Source organism: Schistocerca cancellata, chromosome 1 (genome assembly GCF_023864275.1).
Source record: "Schistocerca cancellata isolate TAMUIC-IGC-003103 chromosome 1, iqSchCanc2.1, whole genome shotgun sequence".
Classification (NCBI taxonomy): domain Eukaryota; kingdom Metazoa; phylum Arthropoda; class Insecta; order Orthoptera; family Acrididae; genus Schistocerca; species Schistocerca cancellata.
The window spans coordinates 146,624,188-146,643,539 of record NC_064626.1 but is presented as its reverse complement, the minus strand read 5'-3'; the positions used below and the strand labels follow the sequence as shown (position 1 = coordinate 146,643,539).

The 19,352-nt window shown below is 46.7% G+C and overlaps 1 protein-coding gene across 1 annotated transcript in view; it reads right to left on the bottom strand.

The window, feature by feature from the left end:
• Positions 1-19,352, bottom strand: part of LOC126167210 (hydroxyacid-oxoacid transhydrogenase, mitochondrial) — a 97,692-nt gene that overhangs the window by 27,944 nt on the left and 50,396 nt on the right. The window contains exons 7-8 of the mRNA XM_049920459.1: positions 17,258-17,416; positions 11,828-11,979 (exon numbers count right to left, since the gene is read on the bottom strand). Coding sequence (XP_049776416.1) covers positions 11,828-11,979; positions 17,258-17,416 — 311 coding nt within the window. The remainder of the gene's footprint in view (positions 1-11,827; positions 11,980-17,257; positions 17,417-19,352) is intronic.

Genomic DNA, 19,352 nt, shown 5'->3' with positions numbered 1-19,352 from the left:
GTGTGGGAGTCTTTTTTTTTTTGTGGTTTTAGGGCGCAAAACTGCTAAGGTCATTAGCGCCCAGCCCGTGACTTAAGACAGTAAAAAACCGAATTTTAAAACCAGCAGCAATGGGAACAAAGTCAGAAAATTTGAGAAACTAAAAATAGAAGAATGCTTAAAAATCCACTACAGGAAGGGGGTGATTGTCCCCAAAAAAAGGTTCAAATGACTGACGCCATTTCACTGTCACTAATAAACTGGAGAACGCGGTCGGCGGAGCGCGTGTCATCTGCTAAAATCGACGATAGATCAGGCGATAGCTGTAGACGGGAGCGTAACGGATTAAAATAGGGGCATTCAATTAAAACGTTTCTTACCGTCCACAGCTGAGAGCAGTGGGGACAGAGTGGGGGAGGATCGCCGCTTAAAAGATGTCGATGGCTAAAACGACAGTGCCCTATCCGGAGTCTAGCTAAAATTACCTCCTCCCGACGACGCGTTCGGGAGGAAGAGGTCCAAGCGCAAGGAAGGGCTTTCACTTCCCGCAATTTATTACAGGGAAGTGCCGACCAATGCGCATGCCATAAATGAGCAACTTGGCGACATAAACCGCTCCGTAGATCGGTGAAGGGAAGCGACCGAATAGCTGGCCGAGGAAGAGAGACTGCGGCCTTGGCCGCTATATCAGCCGCCTCATTCCCACAGATACCAGCGTGTCCCGGGAGCCAGAGGAACGCCACCGAGACGCCCCTCAGGTGGAGCAAGCGCAGACAGTCCTGAATCCGGTGGACCAGAGGGTGCACAGGGTAAAGAGCTTGGAGACTGAGGAGAGAGCTGAGAGAATCTGAGCAGATTACGTACTGTATCCGCTGATGGCGGCGGATGTAGTGGACAGCCTGGAGAACAGCGTAAAGCTCCGCAGTATAAACCGAACACTGGTCGGGAAGCCGAAATTGATTTGGGGTGTCGCCAACAATATAAGCACTCCCTACACCTAACGATGTTTTCGAGCCGTCTGTGTAAATAAATGTGGCCTCCGTCATTGCTGCACATAGAGCAGCAAATGCCCGACGATAAACAAGTGTAGGGGTACCATCCTTGGGAAATTGACAAAGGTCACGGAGCAGGCAGATCCGGGGACGGAGCCAAGGCGGTGCTGTACCCCAAGTTGTCCAGAAGGTTTTAGGAAAGCGGAAGGAAAGAGAATGGAGCAGTTGACGGAAGCGGACTCCCGGGGGTAGTAGGGAAGAGGAGCGGCCTGCATACCCTACATCAAAGGAGGCGTCGAAAAAAAGGTCATGGGCTGGATTAGTAGGCATGGAAGACAGATGGCTAGCATAACGACTCAGGAGTACTGCCCGCCGATTGGACAGCGGAGGTTCAGCAGTCTCAGCATAAAGGCTTTCCACAGGGCTAGTGTAAAAAGCTCCAGACACTAAACGTAATCCACGGTGGTGGATAGAGTCGAGACGCCGAAGAATAGACGGCCGAGCAGAGGAGTAGACTATGCTTCCATAATCCAATTTCGAGTGCACTAAGGCGCGATAGAGGCGGAGAAGGACCACTCGGTCCGCTCCCCAGGAGGTACCATTCAGGACACGGAGGGTGTTAGGCGATCGCAGACAGCGAGCCGAAAGATAGGAAACGTGGGAGGACCAGCTTAGTTTTCTGTCAAACATAAGACCCAAGAATTTAGCGACGTCTGAAAATGGAAGGTTGACAGGACCTAGATGTAAGGAGGGCGGAAGAAACTCCTTACGTCGCCAAAAATTGACACAAACGGTCTTACTGGGTGAGAAACGGAAGCCAGTTTCGATGCTCCACGAGTGGAGGCGATCGAGACATCCTTGAAGACGTCGTTCAAGAAGGCTGGTCCATTGATAGCTGTAGTAGATCGCAAAATCGTCCACAAAGAGGGAGCCCGAGACATCAGGAGGGAGACAATCCATAATTGGATTTATGGCGATGGCAAATAGTACAACACTCAGCACGGATCCCTGGGGTACCCCGTTTTCTTGGGAGAAAGGACGGGAGAGAGTAGTGTTCACCCGCACCCTAAAAGTGCGCTCTGCCATAAATTCGCGAAGAAAAAGGGGCAGCCGGCCTCGAAAGCCCCAAGAGAACAGTGTGCGGAGGATGCCTGTCCTCCAACAGGTATCGTATGCTCTCTCCAGATCAAAAAATATTGCTACCGTTTGGCGTTTCCGGAGAAAATTGTTCATGATATAAGTGGAGAGAGCAACAAGATGGTCAACGGCAGAACGATGCTTCCGAAATCCGCATTGGGCTGGTGTTAAAAGACTGCAGGATTCTAGCCACCAAGCTAAACGGTAATTCACCATACGCTCCAAAACCTTACAGACACTACTCGTGAGAGAAATGGGGCGATAGCTAGAGGGGAGATGTTTGTCCTTTCCAGGTTTCGGAACGGGAACGACAATAGCTTCCCGCCACCGTTTGGGAAAGGTAGTGTCAGTCCAAATTCGATTATAAAGGCGGAGGAGGTACTGCAGACTAGGGGTTGATAAATGCAGCAACATTTGGACATGGATACCATCCGGTCCCGGGGCGGAGGAGCGAGAAGATGAGAGGGCATGTTGGAGTTCCCGCATGGAGAAAACAGTATTGTAGCTTTCGTGATTTTGAGAGGAGAAAGCAAGAGGTCGCACTTCCGCTGCACGTTTCTTCGGGAGAAACGCTGGCGGGTAATGTGAAGAGCTCGAAATCTCAGCAAAGTGCTGACCCAACGAGTTAGAAATTGCGACGGGGTCCACTAAGGTATCATGCGCGACAGTGAGCCCAGAAACCGGGGAGAAACTAGGCGCGCCTGACAACCGTCGAAGCCGACTCCAAACTTCCGAGGAGGGAGTGAAGGTGTTAAATGAGCTAATAAAGAATTTCCAGCTTGCCTTCTTGCTATCGCGGATGACGCGACGGCATCGCGCACGGAGCTGCTTATAGCGGATACAGTTGGCCAAAGTAGGATGGTGACGGAAAATGCGAAGAGCACGTCGCCGCTCACGTATTGCATCACGGCATGCCTCGTTCCACCAAGGAACTGGGGGGCGCCGGGGCAATTCGGAGGTGCGTGGTATTGAACGTTCCGCAGCTGTAAGGATAACGTCGGTAATATGTGTGACCTCATCGTCGACGCTGGGAAAGCGACGGTCATCGAATGTCGCGAGAGACGAAAAAAGTGTCCAATCGGCTTGGGCAAACTTCCAGCGTCGCGGGCGCATATATGGCAGTTGAGGCTGCAGTCTGAGGACACATGGAAAGTGGTCACTCGAGTGTGTATCATCAAGGGCGAACCATTCGAAGCGCCGAGCTAGCGGAACAGTACCGACCGCAAGGTCCAAATGAGATAAGGTTGTCGTGGAGGCAGACAAAAATGTGGGGACCCCAGTGTTGAGGCAAACTAGATCCGCTTGGTGGAAGACGTCTAGCAATATGGAGCCACGTGGACAAGGATGTGGAGATCCCCAAAGCGGGTGGTGGGCATTGAAGTCCCCAACCAGCAAATAGGGGGGTGGAAGCTGACCAAGGAGATGAAGGAGATCAGCTCGTGCCATTGGTGTGGATGATGGAATGTATACAGTACAAAGAGAGAACGTGTATCCAGAAAGGGAAAGACGGACGGCGACAGCTTGGAAGGAAGTGTTTAAGGGGATTGGGTGATAATGGAGAGTATCATGGAGAAGAATCATGAGTCCTCCATGAGCTGGAGTGCCTTCAACAGAGGGGAGGTCATATCGGACGGACTGAAAGTGAGGGAGAACAAAGCGGTCATGGGGACGCAGCTTTGTTTCCTGAAGACAGAAGATGACCGGCGAGTAGGAGCGTAAGAGGACCGACAATTCATCCCGATTGGCTCGAATGCCGCGGATATTCCAGTGGATAATGGACATGGGGTGAAAGGAAAATGGAGGAATGTGACCGAAGTTGCTGTCAACTCCGAGACTGCTCGGAGCTAGCAACCGACAGCATGGAATGGCATTCAGCCGAAGGCAGAAGATCCTGATCCATAGGTTGGTCAGGAGCAGTCCCTGCCACCAGCGATCGGCCGGTTGACCGGCCACCAGCAGTGCGCCTCGGCGACACAGAAGATGGCCGAGGGCGATTTCCGCCAGGTGGTGCTGTAGAGGGGGCACGTCTTGGCGGAGAAGGAGAGGAACTGGGTTTCTTTGTAGCCTTCTTGGAAGAATGTGGTTTAGATGAAGAAGGAACCGATGGTTGTGAAGTTGCGGTACGTAAAAACTCTTCACGAGTATGCTCTTTTTTCGAAGACTTGGCGTCCGACTTTTGGGCTCGAGATGTAGCAGAACCCGACGAAGGGTGAGCCACAGAGTGGGCAGGCGAAAGTGGTGAGGTTGAACGAGCGATCTTTGCGCTGGCCGATCTGACGACCGTGGTACTAAAGGTGAGGTCGCAAGTCTGCGTGGCCGCCTCCTTTGTTGGCCGAAGAGAAGCAAGGACAGTGCTGTATTTTCCTGTCTGAGGCACGGTGGGCTTGCGACTGGCGAATAATTTTCGAGCAGCAAAGGTCGACACCTTTTCCTTCACCCTTATTTCCTGGATGAGCTTCTCGTCCTTAAAAACGGGGCAATCTCGAGAGGAAGCAGCGTGGTCACCCATACAGTTGATGCAGCGAGGGGATGGAGGTGGACAAGCACCCTCATGGGCATCCTTGCCACACGTAACACATTTGGCTGGATTGGAACAGGACTGGCTGGTGTGATTGAACCGCTGACATCGATAGCAACGCGTAGGGTTTGGGACGTAAGGGCGAACGGAAATTATCTCATAGCCAGCTTTGATTTGCGATGGGAGTTGAACTGTGTCAAATGTTAAGAAGACAGTGCGGGTTGGAATGATGTTTGTGTCAACCCGTTTCATTACTCTATGAACTGCCGTTACGCCCTGGTCAGACAGATAGTGCTGAATTTCTTCGTCAGACAATCCATCGAGGGAGCATGTATAAACGACTCCACGCGAGGAATTTAAGGTACGGTGCGGTTCCACCCGGACAGGGAAGGTGTGGAGCAGAGAAGTACGCAGCAATTTTTGTGCCTGGAGGGCACTGTGTGTTTCTAACAACAGGGTGCCATTCCGTAATCTGGAACAAGACTTTACAGGACCTGCTATTGCGTCGACACCTTTCTGAATAATGAAAGGGTTGACCGTGGAGAAGTCGTGACCTTCATCAGACCGAGAAACAACAAGGAACTGTGGAAACAATGGAAGAATCGTCTGTGGCTGAGACTCAGTATACTTACGTTTGTGAGCAGACTTCGTGGAAGGTGAGGAAACCATTGCGGAAGAATCCCCCATGATTACCGGCGTCTCCGATGGCGCGCTCCTCCCTTGTGGGGGCCCTCTCTGAGGGCACTCCCGCCTTAGGTGATTGTTCACACCTCAGGTCACACCTCCCGACAAACGGACGGAGGGACCAATCGGCATTTTTGGAAGGTATCAGCTCGGGTAATCACCCCTCCCTGGGCCTGGCCGTTACCAGGGGGTACGTACGTGTCCTACCTGTCTACCCGGGGCGGGGAATTACGCGTTACCCCGTCACCGGCTACGCACGAAGGGCGTGGGTCGGCCTTCAGACACGCACAGGGAGGAAGAAAGAGAAAGGGAAGGGAAGGAAGAGAGGTCTCAAACGCCGCAGTGGAGAAAAGGGAAAGAGAAGAGGTAAGGAAAAGAGAAGGACAAAGGAAGGAAAAAGACAAAAGCAAGGAAGGCGAAGAATGCAGTACATTTACGAGCGTCCGTCTCCGGACGTAGGCACAAACCATACTCCCAGATGGGGAGAAAGGGAAGGAAAGAGCCAGAGGTGAGGGGAGGAGGGGCGAAGATAGGGATGGGGAAGGATGCGGAAAGGGAAGGTATGCAGCCCAGAAAGGAAGGAAGGCCACATTAGCTCGGGGTCCCGTGCTCGCTACGCACGTATCCACAAAAGAGTTGTGGACCCCCTGGGGGGAGTGTGTGGGAGTGCCTGTGTTTAGTAAACAGAGCTCAAGCCCTGCCAGAACAGCTTCAACTGTCCTGCCTAGGGCAGTAGTCGTATGACTACCCCAAAGAGGGTTGTTGGCATTAAAGTCCCCCAGTAGCAGGAAGGGAGAATGGAGTTGTTGAAGAAGGGTGATGAGGGCAAGGGATATGGGCAGCCGTCAGGTGGGAGGTAGAGATAGCAAATTGTGATTGGAGTCGTCACATGGACCCTGACAGCAATGGCTTCCAGAGTGGTATGGAGGGGAACCCACTTACTAACTATGTCCTTGCAGACCAAGGTGCAAACACAACCAGAAGCCCGCAAGCGACCAAAGTGGTTCCGACAGAAGGTGTGAACCCACGAAGGGCGGGTGAGTAAGAATTGACAAAATGGGTCTCCTGGAGCACAGTACAAGTGACAGAGTAGAAGAAAAGAGGGGGCTGCAACTCTAGAAGGTGACGCAAATAGCCATTACAATTCCATGAAGGATTCTCAAGCCAGAGTCCAAACGGGAAGTGAATGAGCCGAAGTTGGTCACACTGCCGAGTCGCCATCCGTCACCGATAAGGATGGGTCAGACTCTGTTGGTTCATTGACTGGAGGAGGGGAAGGCTGCACCTCAGGGGGTACCAGAGGGGCCTTGTTCTTGCATTTCTGCTTCTGAGAGCGGGCACAGAATTACACCGGGCAATCTTGGCATCCACCGGCTGCAGATCGCACTGCTCATGTGGAGCAACAGATCTCCTTGCAGAGGGATGCCGGGAAAAGGAGTCCCGGGAGAGAGCTCCAGTACTGGTGGCTGCCAAAGGAGGGGAGCATTTCTCCGGCGGGGGAGGGGGAGCAGCACCCGAAGGGGTGGGTATGGGTACTGACAGGGAGAGGGAGGGGGAGGGGGAGGGGGAGAGGGAGGAGGAGGCTGAAGGCATGGGGTGAATGGGGTGGGGCTGGGAAGAGGAGGGGGTAGGAGGGGAATGGACATAACTGCAGCAAAAGTAGAAGTCTCTGACACAGGATGGAGCTGGTCATACTTTTGGTGAGCCTCAGTGTAGGTGAGCCGATCGAAGGTTTTGTACTCTTGAATCTGTCTTTTTCACAAACACCGGGCAAGCGTGGAGAATTCTGACCATGACAATTACACACACTGGCAGTGGAGCACAGGCACTCCCCTCATCCCTCATGGGGGGGGGGGGGGGGGGGGGGGGTGCCCACAGTCACCGCAGAGGGGATCAGTGGTGCAGGGATAAGACATGTGTCCAAACTGTAAGCATCTCATCGGTGGTGGTATATAAGGTTTTGCATCACACCAACACACCGATACACCATTACCTTGACCTTATCTGGGAGGACATCCACCTCGAAGGCCAGGATAAAGGTGCCCATAGCGGTGCGATTGTTTGGAAAGCCTTGCTGCACATTGTGGATAAAACGAACCCCTCGCCGCTCGAGGTTAGCACGGAGCTTCTCATCAGTTTGCAGAAGAAGATCTTGGTGGAAAATAATGCCCAGTACTGACTTCAAAGATTTGGGGGAGTGTGACACAGAATGGGATGTCACCAAGACAGTCCCAAGCGTGCAAGGCATCAGATTGGGCAGCAGAAGATGTCTTTATGAGCAAAGCACTGTACCAAATTTTACTCATTGATTCCACTTCGCCAATCTTATCTTCAATCGTCTCCACCAGAAACAAAGGCTTGGTCGCGACAAAACTTCCACCATCCATCCTGGTACTAACCCAGTACCGAGGGAAAGGTCTCAACCCATGCCAGTGTGCTTGACCCTGCTCCCAGTGGGTGGCCAGGGAGGTGAAGGCCAAAGGATCAGAAGGAGTGTCACATCTGCTACCACTCTTGAGAGATGGCAACAGGGTGGCCAGGATGATGAAGCTTTTGTCACTTCATGTCCAATGCGTCCGCCCTAGAACCACCCACTCCGATCAAGGGCTCGCCCTGTGGGCGCCACCCAGCCACAGCAAGGGCCGTTTGGCATGGCGGCCATTGCCGGGAGTTCTGGTACCCCAAAGTAATGAGCATTGACTCCTGGGCATACACGAGGCTTTAACAGCTCAGGTAGTACCAGTGTGATTCCTGTGGTTTCAGGGGGCTCAGCCAAGTGTGTAATACAGCTCCACCACACCGACTGGCTACTGTGCTGGTGACCTAGCAGGAGGGGGGCCAGGGTGCAAAGGGAGAGGGGAGGGGAGGGGGAGAGGAACCTGCACAATGGAAGCTAGGTAGGGAGTCGATCCCCAAATGGCTCACACTGAACAGAAAATTTTGGAAATTGAGGTCAAACCCCAAGGGGACCAAAAACGCTGAAAAGGAGATGGAAACAGCAAACTAAACAATAGTACAGACCAAAACAAAGCCAGGAGGATAGCCAGGTCGACATAAATAAGTCCACTATGAGGGAAAAGAGGGGGCAGGGACAAAGGAGCAAGGATAGGGAGGGAGAGGTCAGGGATGGTAATGCAGCCTGGAAAGGGAAGGAGACTGCAATAGCTCGTGGCCCCGTGCGCGCCACATCCACACACCCACTAAAGGACTGTGGGCCCCCTGGGGAGGAGGGGGTGGATCTCCAGAAGTGATCAGCATCATTGTTCATTTGTGTAATATTACAACATACAACGTGAAGATAATGCCAACATTACTGACACTTAGTGTCATTTATTAGGTTAGCAATTTGTACACTGGACTTCAGGCAGTGCCCAAGGATGGAAAAGTCAGGGTGTATATGTGGACAAGGAAAAAAAAATTCCTGGATTTTTCCTGGATCTACTGGTTAAAAATACATTTTCTCCCAGGCAAAAATACACTTTTTCTGTGTTAAGTGACAGTATACTTTCCATCAGAAGTGTAAAACTTATCAATCCTTTGAATGGATATGGTTTTATATAGCAGCATATAATATCTCGGCATTTTAGAAAATAAAACTCGGGAGGGGGGGGGGGGGGGGGGGGGAATAACGCATTTTGGAAAGATCTTTGATGGTATGCTACATATTTTTATATTATGAAAGTATAAATACAAATTCCACCAACACGAAAAGTTAATATACAAAGTGTTGCTACAAGAAATGCAAAGCTTTCACATATAATATTTGTCTCTAAGATTAATAAGCTACAAGAGAAGCTAATGTTTCACATATAACGTTTAGCACGTTTCACTTTTAAGATACATCACACAAATATGCCAGTAAAATTTTTACTACTGACATAAATCTCTGATCTCATACATGTAAAACATTAAAAGATCTGACTTACACTATGTCATAAAAGAAACAAGCCATCAGAGGGTACTCCAAGAGCGTCGGAATTTCGTGAACCATACTAAAATGCATTGTTCACCTTAAAGCGCACATTTCTATGTCAAGATTCCCAATGACGTAGGCCTCGACCTGATACTAAGCTTTTTGGTATGATTTTCAGGACGTAAATTTTCTTGGAGTACCAGTACTGTATTATCTCATGTTTGGTTCTTTATTATGGCATAATGCCATATGTGCTAGACAATGAAAATATCCACTTGAAATGCAACGAACAGTTGAAACTAGCCAATAGTGTGGAATTAAACACTTTGTTTCAAATAAGTTTCCTGCCTCAGTAGGAAAGCTTAATAAAAGCCAAATTTCTTTAGTAAACCAACAAAAATAATTTACCAGAATGAGATTTTCACTCTGCAGAGGAGTGGGTGCTGATATGAAACTTCCTGGCAGATTAAAACTCTGTGCCCTGTGGCTAAGCCATGTCTCCGCAATATCCTTTCTTTCAGGAGTGCTAGTTCTGCAAGGTTCGCAGGAGAGCTTCTGTAAAGTTGGGAAGGTAGGGGACGAGGTACTGGCAGAAGTAAAGCTGTGAGTACCGGGCGTGTGTCGTGCTTCAGTAGCTCAGATGGTAGAGCACTTGCCCGCGAAAGGCAAAGGTCCTCAGTTCGAGTCTCTGTCGGGCACAGAGTTTTAATATGCCAGGAAGTTTCAAAAATAACTTAATTGTTGTGCAAGGTTATTAATGCTTTACTGTCAGAAAGGTGGAAATAAAATAAAATCTGAAACTAGTAACATATTTTGGCCTTCTGTAATTATGTGAATGTATTTTAATTCACTTGATAGCTCCCAGCCACAGAAATCCGTCTCCGTTTCATTTGACATGAGAGCAGTAAACTAAGAGGAAACAGAAAAAATCACTAAATGTAAACACCGGTCACGTGGTGACTCCCCCGCCACCTCCCACTATAACTCAGACTGCTCTGCGCATCAGAATGTAAAAAAAATTTAAAAAACCACTTTTATTAAATAAGTTCATTTTGTAGCGCACATCTTTCTGGAGAGTCTGATACATAAAATATATATCTTCGAGGAAATGTAAGAGATGTTATTGGTCGTAAGTGTCCTGAAGTGCAAACAACATTCTTATACCTCACGTCACTGTATTTTGCTCTGTGGAACTCAAAAGCGTATATTTTGCAATGGATGCCATTAAACTATTTCAGGACAGTGGAAATTAAAATGTCCTGTAGTGCCTCTCCTGCTTTGAGTCTGCCTGTTTGACATCCTGACTAAAAAGAAAAAAACACTATGCAATTAATATTGGACGGGATTATTTGTAACCAGGAGAACAAGAACTCTTCAGAAAATCTGGACTCTTTATTGCCTATTAGCTAATAACTTGCTCTTCTGTGCAACATAAAATTAAATATAGGATACCTAAAACCAGTTAAGATACGAGACAGGCAAGACAGTACGCATTTCTTCAATCCTTAGGTCCTAGCAATTTTTCTCTCCAATCTTGCTACAGCTTTACATGGCATGCTTTCCTTTCTGCGAAAGTGTTAAAGTTTCCTCTACCAGAGGGTACTTATCAGTCAAGATAACATTATCTCAGTTCTAGCACTTCATTCATGAGCACATTTCCTGTATCAAGTGGCAATCAAATGGCACAATTTCTGTTCCATTTTGTTTTTGTTTACTACTGGTTCATCTTTTGAAACAGCAAAGGGACTTGTTTATTTATATTTAGAAATGGAAAGGTTGCTTTCAGAAAACGATGATATCTTTAATAATATCTCGTAGTTAGATTAGATTAGATTTACTTTCATTCCAGTTGATCCACAGTTGGCAACACGAAGATGAAAATTGCATAGAAAATATTCAGCATCATTTCACGACATCAAAACACTGCAACAGATCCCACAACACGCTTTTGCTCACATTTGTTCAACCCGCCATTGCTTTTTGTCTACTTTTAATAGAGGTACAAACATGCCAATTATACGGAATGATTGCCAGGGAGTGCTTATCACTGTTTTGTAGATCACCCTTTGTGCAAACCACCACATCTAATAAAGCACAAATTCTGATCAGTTTACACCCCACGGAAGGTAATTATTATTACTGACAGTTCTGTTGCTCTCGAAAGGACATCATGTGGGATGTTGCAGCTTTGCAGAAATGAAAACAACAGCTGACAAGTGACAGCAGTAGAATGGTGTGTCAAACTGACCTTAGGGTTGATGACCAAAACAACATGTGATATCTGACACATCTACTTATTCCATCATTTAGTAACAATGCGATTATGTCAATAGAAAAATTCCCCTAGCAGGCGAACAACTCAGCAACAGATCACAGTGATAAAATGCAGCATTGTTCTTTTGATGTTGTGGATCTGAAATTCTAATTTAGAGATACTAATTCATGTTTCTTGTGGTTTTCCTCAACCACTTACAAAATACCACAATAATTCCTTTCCCAAATAACCCAATAAAACCTCCTCCAAACATTAAGTCAGACCTCCACTACATATCCTCACGGCCAATGAGAAATTAAATCCAACCAGTAAAGAAAAAACACACATACCTCCATCTGCCCTCTTAGCATTTCTTACATCAGCTCCTAGGATACCCGCTGCTTCAATATGTCTGTCAGGACATGCTGGTCCCGTAAAGTTGAAGACTGCTGGTGCACTCATTACAACAGACAAGCCATGTGGAATGATGGGATGATCCTTGCTAAAATCAGTGACAGACAAAAGTATAAATAAATTTTATTATCACCAAAAATTCAAAAAACAATTCTTAACTACACTCCCGGAAATTGAAATAAGAACACCGTGAATTCATTGTCCCAGGAAGGGGAAACTTTATTGACACATTCCTGGGGTCAGATACATCACATGATCACACTGACAGAACCACAGGCACATAGACACAGGCAACAGAGCATGCACAATGTTGGCACTAGTACAGTGTATATCCACCTTTCGCAGCAATGCAGGCTGCTATTCTCCCATGGAGACGATCGTAGAGATGCTGGATGTGATCCTGTGGAATGGCTTGCCATGCCATTTCCACCTGGCGCCTCAGTTGGACCAGCGTTCGTGCTGGACGTGCAGACCGCGTGAGACGACGCTTCATCCAGTCCCAAACATGCTCAATGGGGGACAGATCCGGAGATCTTGCTGGCCAGGGTAGTTGACTTACACCTTCTAGAGCACATTGGGTGGCACGGGATACATGCGGACGTGCATTGTCCTGTTGGAACAGCAAGTTCCCTTGCCGGTCTAGGAATGGTAGAACGATGGGTTCGATGACGGTTTGGATGTACCGTGCACTATTCAGTGTCCCCTCGACGATCACCAGTGGTGTACGGCCAGTGTAGGAGATCGCTCTCCACACCATGATGCCGGGTGTTGGCCCTGTGTGCCTCGGTCGTATGCAGTCCTGATTGTGGCGCTCACCTGCACGGCGCCAAACACGCATACGACCATCATTGGCACCAAGGCAGAAGCGACTCTCATCGCTGAAGACGACACGTCTCCATTCGTCCCTCCATTCACGCCTGTCGCGACACCACTGGAGGCAGGCTGCACGATGTTGGGGCGTGAGCGGAAGACGGCCTAACGGTGTGCGGGACCGTAGCCCAGCTTCATGGAGACGGTTGCGAATGGTCCTCGCCGATACCCCAGGAGCAACAGTGTCCCTAATTTGCTGGGAAGTGGCGGTGCGGTCCCCTACGGCACTGCGTAGGATCCTACGGTCTTGGCGTGCATCCGTGCGTCGCTGCGGTCCGGTCCCAGGTCGACGGGCACATGCACCTTCCGCCGACCACTGGCGACAACATCGATGTACTGTGGAGACCTCACGCCCCACGTGTTGAGCAATTCGGCGGTATGTCCACCCGGCCTCCCGCATGCCCACTATACGCCCTCGCTCAAAGTCCGTCAACTGCACATACGGTTCACGTCCACGCTGTCGCAGCATGCTACCAGTGTTAAAGACTGCGATGGAGCTCCGTATGCCACGGCAAACTGGCTGACACTGACGGCGGCAGTGCACAAATGCTGCGCAGCTAGCGCCATTCGACGGCCAACACCGCGGTTCCTGGTGTGTCCGCTGTGCCGTGCGTGTGATCATTGCTTGTACAGCCCTCTCGCAGTGTCCGGAGCAAGTATGGTGGGTCTGACACACCGGTGTCAATGTGTTCTTTTTTCCATTTCCAGGAGTGTATTATTGAATAATTTCAGATCAGGATAGCCAGCCAAATTAAAATACAGATTATTACTTAAGAAATACAGCTGAAAATTCTGCAACTCAAGAATAGTACAAATGAGAAAAGAGGAAATAATTATCCACTCACTCATGTAGTTTTAAGTAGTGGATCAATAGTACGGATGGTAAAGTAGAGTTTTTTTGACATGACAAAATAATCTTTCTAACAATAAAGACCATCAAAATATAGTACACTAATGCCATGCCTACTGAAAATGCAAAACCATGGTGTCAACATGCAACAAGCTCAAACTGGCATATGGTGATTGACATTTTTGCATATGCAGATGATTAGCATTTTAACACATCTGCACAAAATAGGAAGGAGTTATATCATCTATATTCTGTATATAAAGAAAGATCACTCAGCAGGTTTCTCATTCACAAATTGTGTTTGAATGTTGTTCGTTTGCGAGAAGATTGTGTTATCCCTCATGCAAAAATGATGATTGTGTTCCAGTACATGTCGTAATTCTATAGCAGCAAGATTGTGACCTACAGGGACTGCTTGCTATTAATCGTTCTGCGATTTTGCTGCTCGCGTGGTCTGTATCCCACAACTGTCATGTGAATATTGAACCAATTGATTCAGGAACACCATATTCAACACCATGCAGGATTTTAATGATGCCACATGACTTGTGCTCAAGAGGATTGACATGGAAGATGGAATAGCCCTGTCGTGGAGCTTGAGTCAGAAAATGAGCTTGTTTGCAGCAATAGAAGTGTCCAAACAAACTGTGTCTATATCTAGAGTGTCATGTGCTGTGAACATGATAACGATTGTTGTGGGTGTCTGAAGTGGCAGCAGAGGGAGGTGTGTCAACAGTGGTGCACCCAACATCCACACTGGTCACAGGAGTGCCACCACATGTTTCAGATGAGTCCTGCTTTTGTGATCATCATCACAATAGGCATGTTCATGTGTGAAGGTTCTAAAGAGAATGGATGTTGCCTGAAAGCATTTGCCACATTCATACGGAGATGTGGTGAGATGGTATGGAGCACCGTTGAGTGCACTACACTATCTCCTGTAGTACACGTAACTAGTAATTTGGACACTAGGCGTTACATTTCCAATGTGCCAAGGCCAGTGACTGTACCCTATCTCCAAGGACTCTGACATTTTCTTTCAACTAAATAACAGAAGGGAGCATGTTGCCTTCGCAGTGCTGGTGCAGACGGTTTTCAATTGTTGCCCAGCCCAGCACATTCTTCAGATTCCTCACCCATTAAAAACATCTGCTCATATATTGCTGAGAAACTGGCATTCTGCCATTTGTCAGTCACTATGATTTATGAACTCAAGTACAGAGATGAAGCTGTATGAAATGGCATATGGGTATCTGTTATCCAAACTCCATATGTCTATTCCCCACCTTGTTAGAGCCATTGTAGCTGCAATAGGTGGCAACTGTATGTACTAATTTTCACACTCTGAATACCCTCACATCACTTACAAATTTATTCGTGTATTGTTGCTCAGGAAGTAAAAGTTCGTTACATGCTATGCTTCATGGTGTTCCAACTTTAATGGTCAGTAGTGTATTTTCCTGTACAAAACTGCACTTAGCATTATTTGCAAACTGTTCACTGTGAATGATAATACTCTTTATGGAAAAGTACACTTCATTGGGACTGGTGACAAAGTGTATAAAATACAAATGAGTAATAAAAAGAAGACTACTTTAAACTGAAACTTCCTGGCAGATTAAAACTGTGTGCCCGACCGAGACTCGAACTCGGGACCTTTGCCTTTCGCGGGCAAGTGCTCTACCAACTGAGCTACCGAAGCACGACTCACGCCCGGTACTCACAGCTTTACTTCTGCCAGTACCTCGTCTCCTACCTTCCAAACTTTACAGAAGCTCTCCTGCGAACCTGCAGAACTAGCACTCCTGAAAGAAAGGATATTGCGGAGACATGGCTTAGCCACAGCCTGGGGGATGTTTCCAGAATGAGATTTTCACTCTGCAGCGGAGTGTGCACTGATATGAAACTTTAAACTGTTCACAGAATAACAGAATATTGATGCGGGAACAACATTCTTAAGCAAGTAGAGCTCATGGTTCTCTGCTACAGATCCTCTGAATGTAGAACAAGAGAAAAGTACTAGCTGTTTTTAGGAGTGATATTATTATGGCCTACCCAATGCAAACAGAAATGACAGAATATTTTTTTAAGTAACTATGCTGTTTTTGTATATGGATTTTAGTCAAACTCTACAATATATTTATGAATACGTAATCATTAGTTATACCTAATTGGTGTGTTACCTGCAGTTTTGTTTACTATGTTTTCAGATAACTGACAGAAATATTGCAGGGAGTTGATAACATAACCCTAACATCCAAAAAACTGAATTTCTACATAATTTGACACTAAATTCAGCTGTGTAACACAAACACTTTAGTTTGTTCCCCTGATATCTTAGATAATAAGGAAAACTGAAATGACACAAAAGTTTAATTTTTGGTTGGGCATAATGAAAAAAATCCAGTCTATAAAAATAATCTGTATGTAGCAAAATTACAGTGTTTCAGAAATATGTCATAAGGAAGGTAACTTTCAATTCTGGAAACAAGTCAGTAAAGTAATCAGTGTGAATTCTTTTTATCCAGTAGTGTCTATTGTGTAACATTCTGATGTAACTCAACCTTAAATGGAAACTAGTTCTACAAATGCAACTTATGGTAATTAATTTTGATGCTAGGTTGCCTGCACATTATATTTAGGATATTATGATGTGATATTATACTTGCACCACAGATCTGGTTATTTGCAGCATATTGCATTATAATTAGTACTGTCACACAGACATTCACAACAAAAAATATGGGATGATCAATAATTACCTAGTCCTTACTCTCAGCTGATAGAAATGCTGCATATAAAAATAAGAAAAGGCAACATTTGAGGGGAGGAACTATAGGGCAATAGGGGCAGGAAAGTGAAAGCCTGTTTATTTGGAGAAGTCACTATCTTTCTTTCACATAACATTTATTCTTCTGAATTTCTAAAGATTCCTTTAAACATATCAGTACTTGATCACTGCAAACACTAATCATCCTCTACATGATAATGTCCAGGGATGGTAGGAATTAATTTTCTTTCATTTGTTCATAAAAGATGATTTTGCCATTGTTATAAGTTCAAGTTGAGCAAATATATTTCAAGGACAATGCAATACATGAATGTCACAGATCAAGTAAACATAGCAAGACGTGTGGCACTTTTAAAAGTCAAATCATAACCGAGTCCAAGTCTAACGGCCGCTGGCTGGCTGGCTGGCTGCTTAGGTGGCGCTGCTGCTGCATGGCTGGCAGACAGCGCCACATGTAGAGGACGCAAGTAACAGCGTGGCGGAACTTTGAAAGATCGGTGAGTCACGACAGCCATATATGCCATTGAGGAGAGAAAGGAATTTAATATGGTTCCAGGAAAAACTAGTGCAAAATACCATGTTCAAATAGGGCATTGTCCAAGCCAACTTAAAATAATAGTACTATGATTGCTCATATGCTGCTGCAGTACTCTGTGTGTTAATGTAGTTTCATATTTGTCTCCAGCTTATGATGAAGATACAATACAAAAACAGTTTCTCATGCACCATATTTTGCATTTTCAATGAGGCAGTACTGCTAGATTACTTCAGTAATCGTTTGTAGATCAACAAATCCCACAATGGCTTACAAATTGTCCTTTAATTATCTCTTACAACGGTAAGTACATCACATACCTGTAACCTTCAGGTTTGTAATCTTTCACATTCCCAGATATGGCATATGACAGACCATGGCAAAGGTGCACCCCGGCATTACCGAAGCCAACGCCTGCCATTACTGATGCCAAGTGCATGGCAGATCGGGCCTCGACGTCGTCCGGCTGGTAAACTGACCTGAACAACACATTATTATTAAATTTCTCTGATATTTTCTAAGTAAAAGTAAAACTAAGGTACAGCAGAGAGAGAGAGAGAGAGAGAGAGAGAGAGAGAGAGAGAGAGAGAGAGAGAGAGAGAGAGAGAGAGAGATTTATAAATTATTATTTCTCTTCTATTATTCATTCATCATGTTTCAAGGTCCAGCACGGCTTTTTTCATTAATAAATTGCTAGCAGAGGTGAAAGAAGAAATAAGCTACAAATAAAGTTAAGATACTTTTGTATTTTTAATATGATATTTATGCACAGGGTCACCAAGCCACATGGTACACATTAAGAATGTGAAGTAAATGACAGAAACTGCCTGACAACCACTGTTTAAGTACAATTAACTATTTGTGCTTATGCAAGTGATATTTAACACAGTAAAAGAAATGCCACTGACTCTCACTGATACTCATCTCTTGTGGAATCTTCAAACATATTCTGATCTCAAACATAATGAGGTAGCTCTAACAATTATTTCCTCCATGTTTATCTGCCTGCATTACAAAAATGTCGATAACGTGAAACCTAACTTGCACTTTCTTCATATGACACTTTTACACACATCCTCCCGCACGCGCACACACACCCGCGCACATGGCTGTTCATCCTGTTGGACAGCTGGATGGTAGTCATACCAACATAAAAATCTGTGAAATGATTGCAGCAAAGCTGGTAAATGACATGGTTGCTTTCACAGGACAGTAACAGGAAGTGCTGGGTGGGTGTATTGGGCAGGTTTTGCACCTGGGTCTTCCTCAGGTGTATGATCCTTGTAGCATGGGGTCGACATTGGGGATGACATAGGGATGGTCTAGGACATTTGTGGGGGTTGGGAGGGTGAGTGAACAACACTTTAGTAGGGGTGAGAAGTATGTCAGTAGGATGTCCCTCATTTCAGGTCCTGATGACAGCTAGTCAAAGCCCTGGCGATGGCTGTGGTTCAGTTGTTCCAGCCTGTGGCGGTACTGGGACATCCTTACCAAAATCTTTCCCACCCCTCCTGCTGTTCCATCATCCACCCAACCTCATCTACATCCTAGTCCATCCCTATGCCACTCCTAATCCCTTGCCACAAGGATCACATCCCTATGGAAGCCCCAGGTGCCAAACCTGCCCAATCCACCCAAACAGCATTTCCTATTCCAGTCCTGACAAGTTTATCCTACCCCATCAGAGGCCACTCCACCTGGGAAGGCAGCCAAATCATTCTCCAGCTCTGCTGCAATCATTGCACAGCATTTTGTGTTGATATGACTACCAACCAGCTGTCCATCAGGCTAAACGGCCACCGTGAAACTGTGGCCTAGAGCAAAGTAGACTACTCTGTGGCACAGCATGCAGCTGAACATAACACACTTTATTTAAATGGCTGCTTCACTACCCAAGCTATCTGGAATCTTTCCTCCACCATCAGTTTTTCTGTGCTGCGGAGATGGAAGTTATCCTTGCAGCACATCCTCTGCTCCCAGCCTCAACCTTTGGTAACATACCATCTCCACACTCTCCACCCAACAGTTTCCATTCCCTCTGTCCTATCATCTCTTCCCCACTCTCATCACCCATCCTGTTTATCTGCAGCCCTCTGCCCATCTTTCCCCGCTCCTCTCTCTTTTGCTCATTTTTTCGACACCTACCTGCCCCGCCAACCTCTTGATTCTGCACATGTTGGCAGTCTAGTCCCTGCATACTCCACCAAATAGTGTTCATCTCTCTTGCCTCCCATACACTACTATCCCTTCCCCTTCCTCACCCCCTCTACATTGCTGCTTGCATCCCACATGATGTTGCGTTCTGGCCCGGGAAGCTGGAGTTGCTTCAGAGGCAAAAACAGAAGGGATTTCTGCTTCACTTTGTGACCAGGGGTGAAAAATGGGTTCATTAAGATAACCATGAACCCAAAAAAT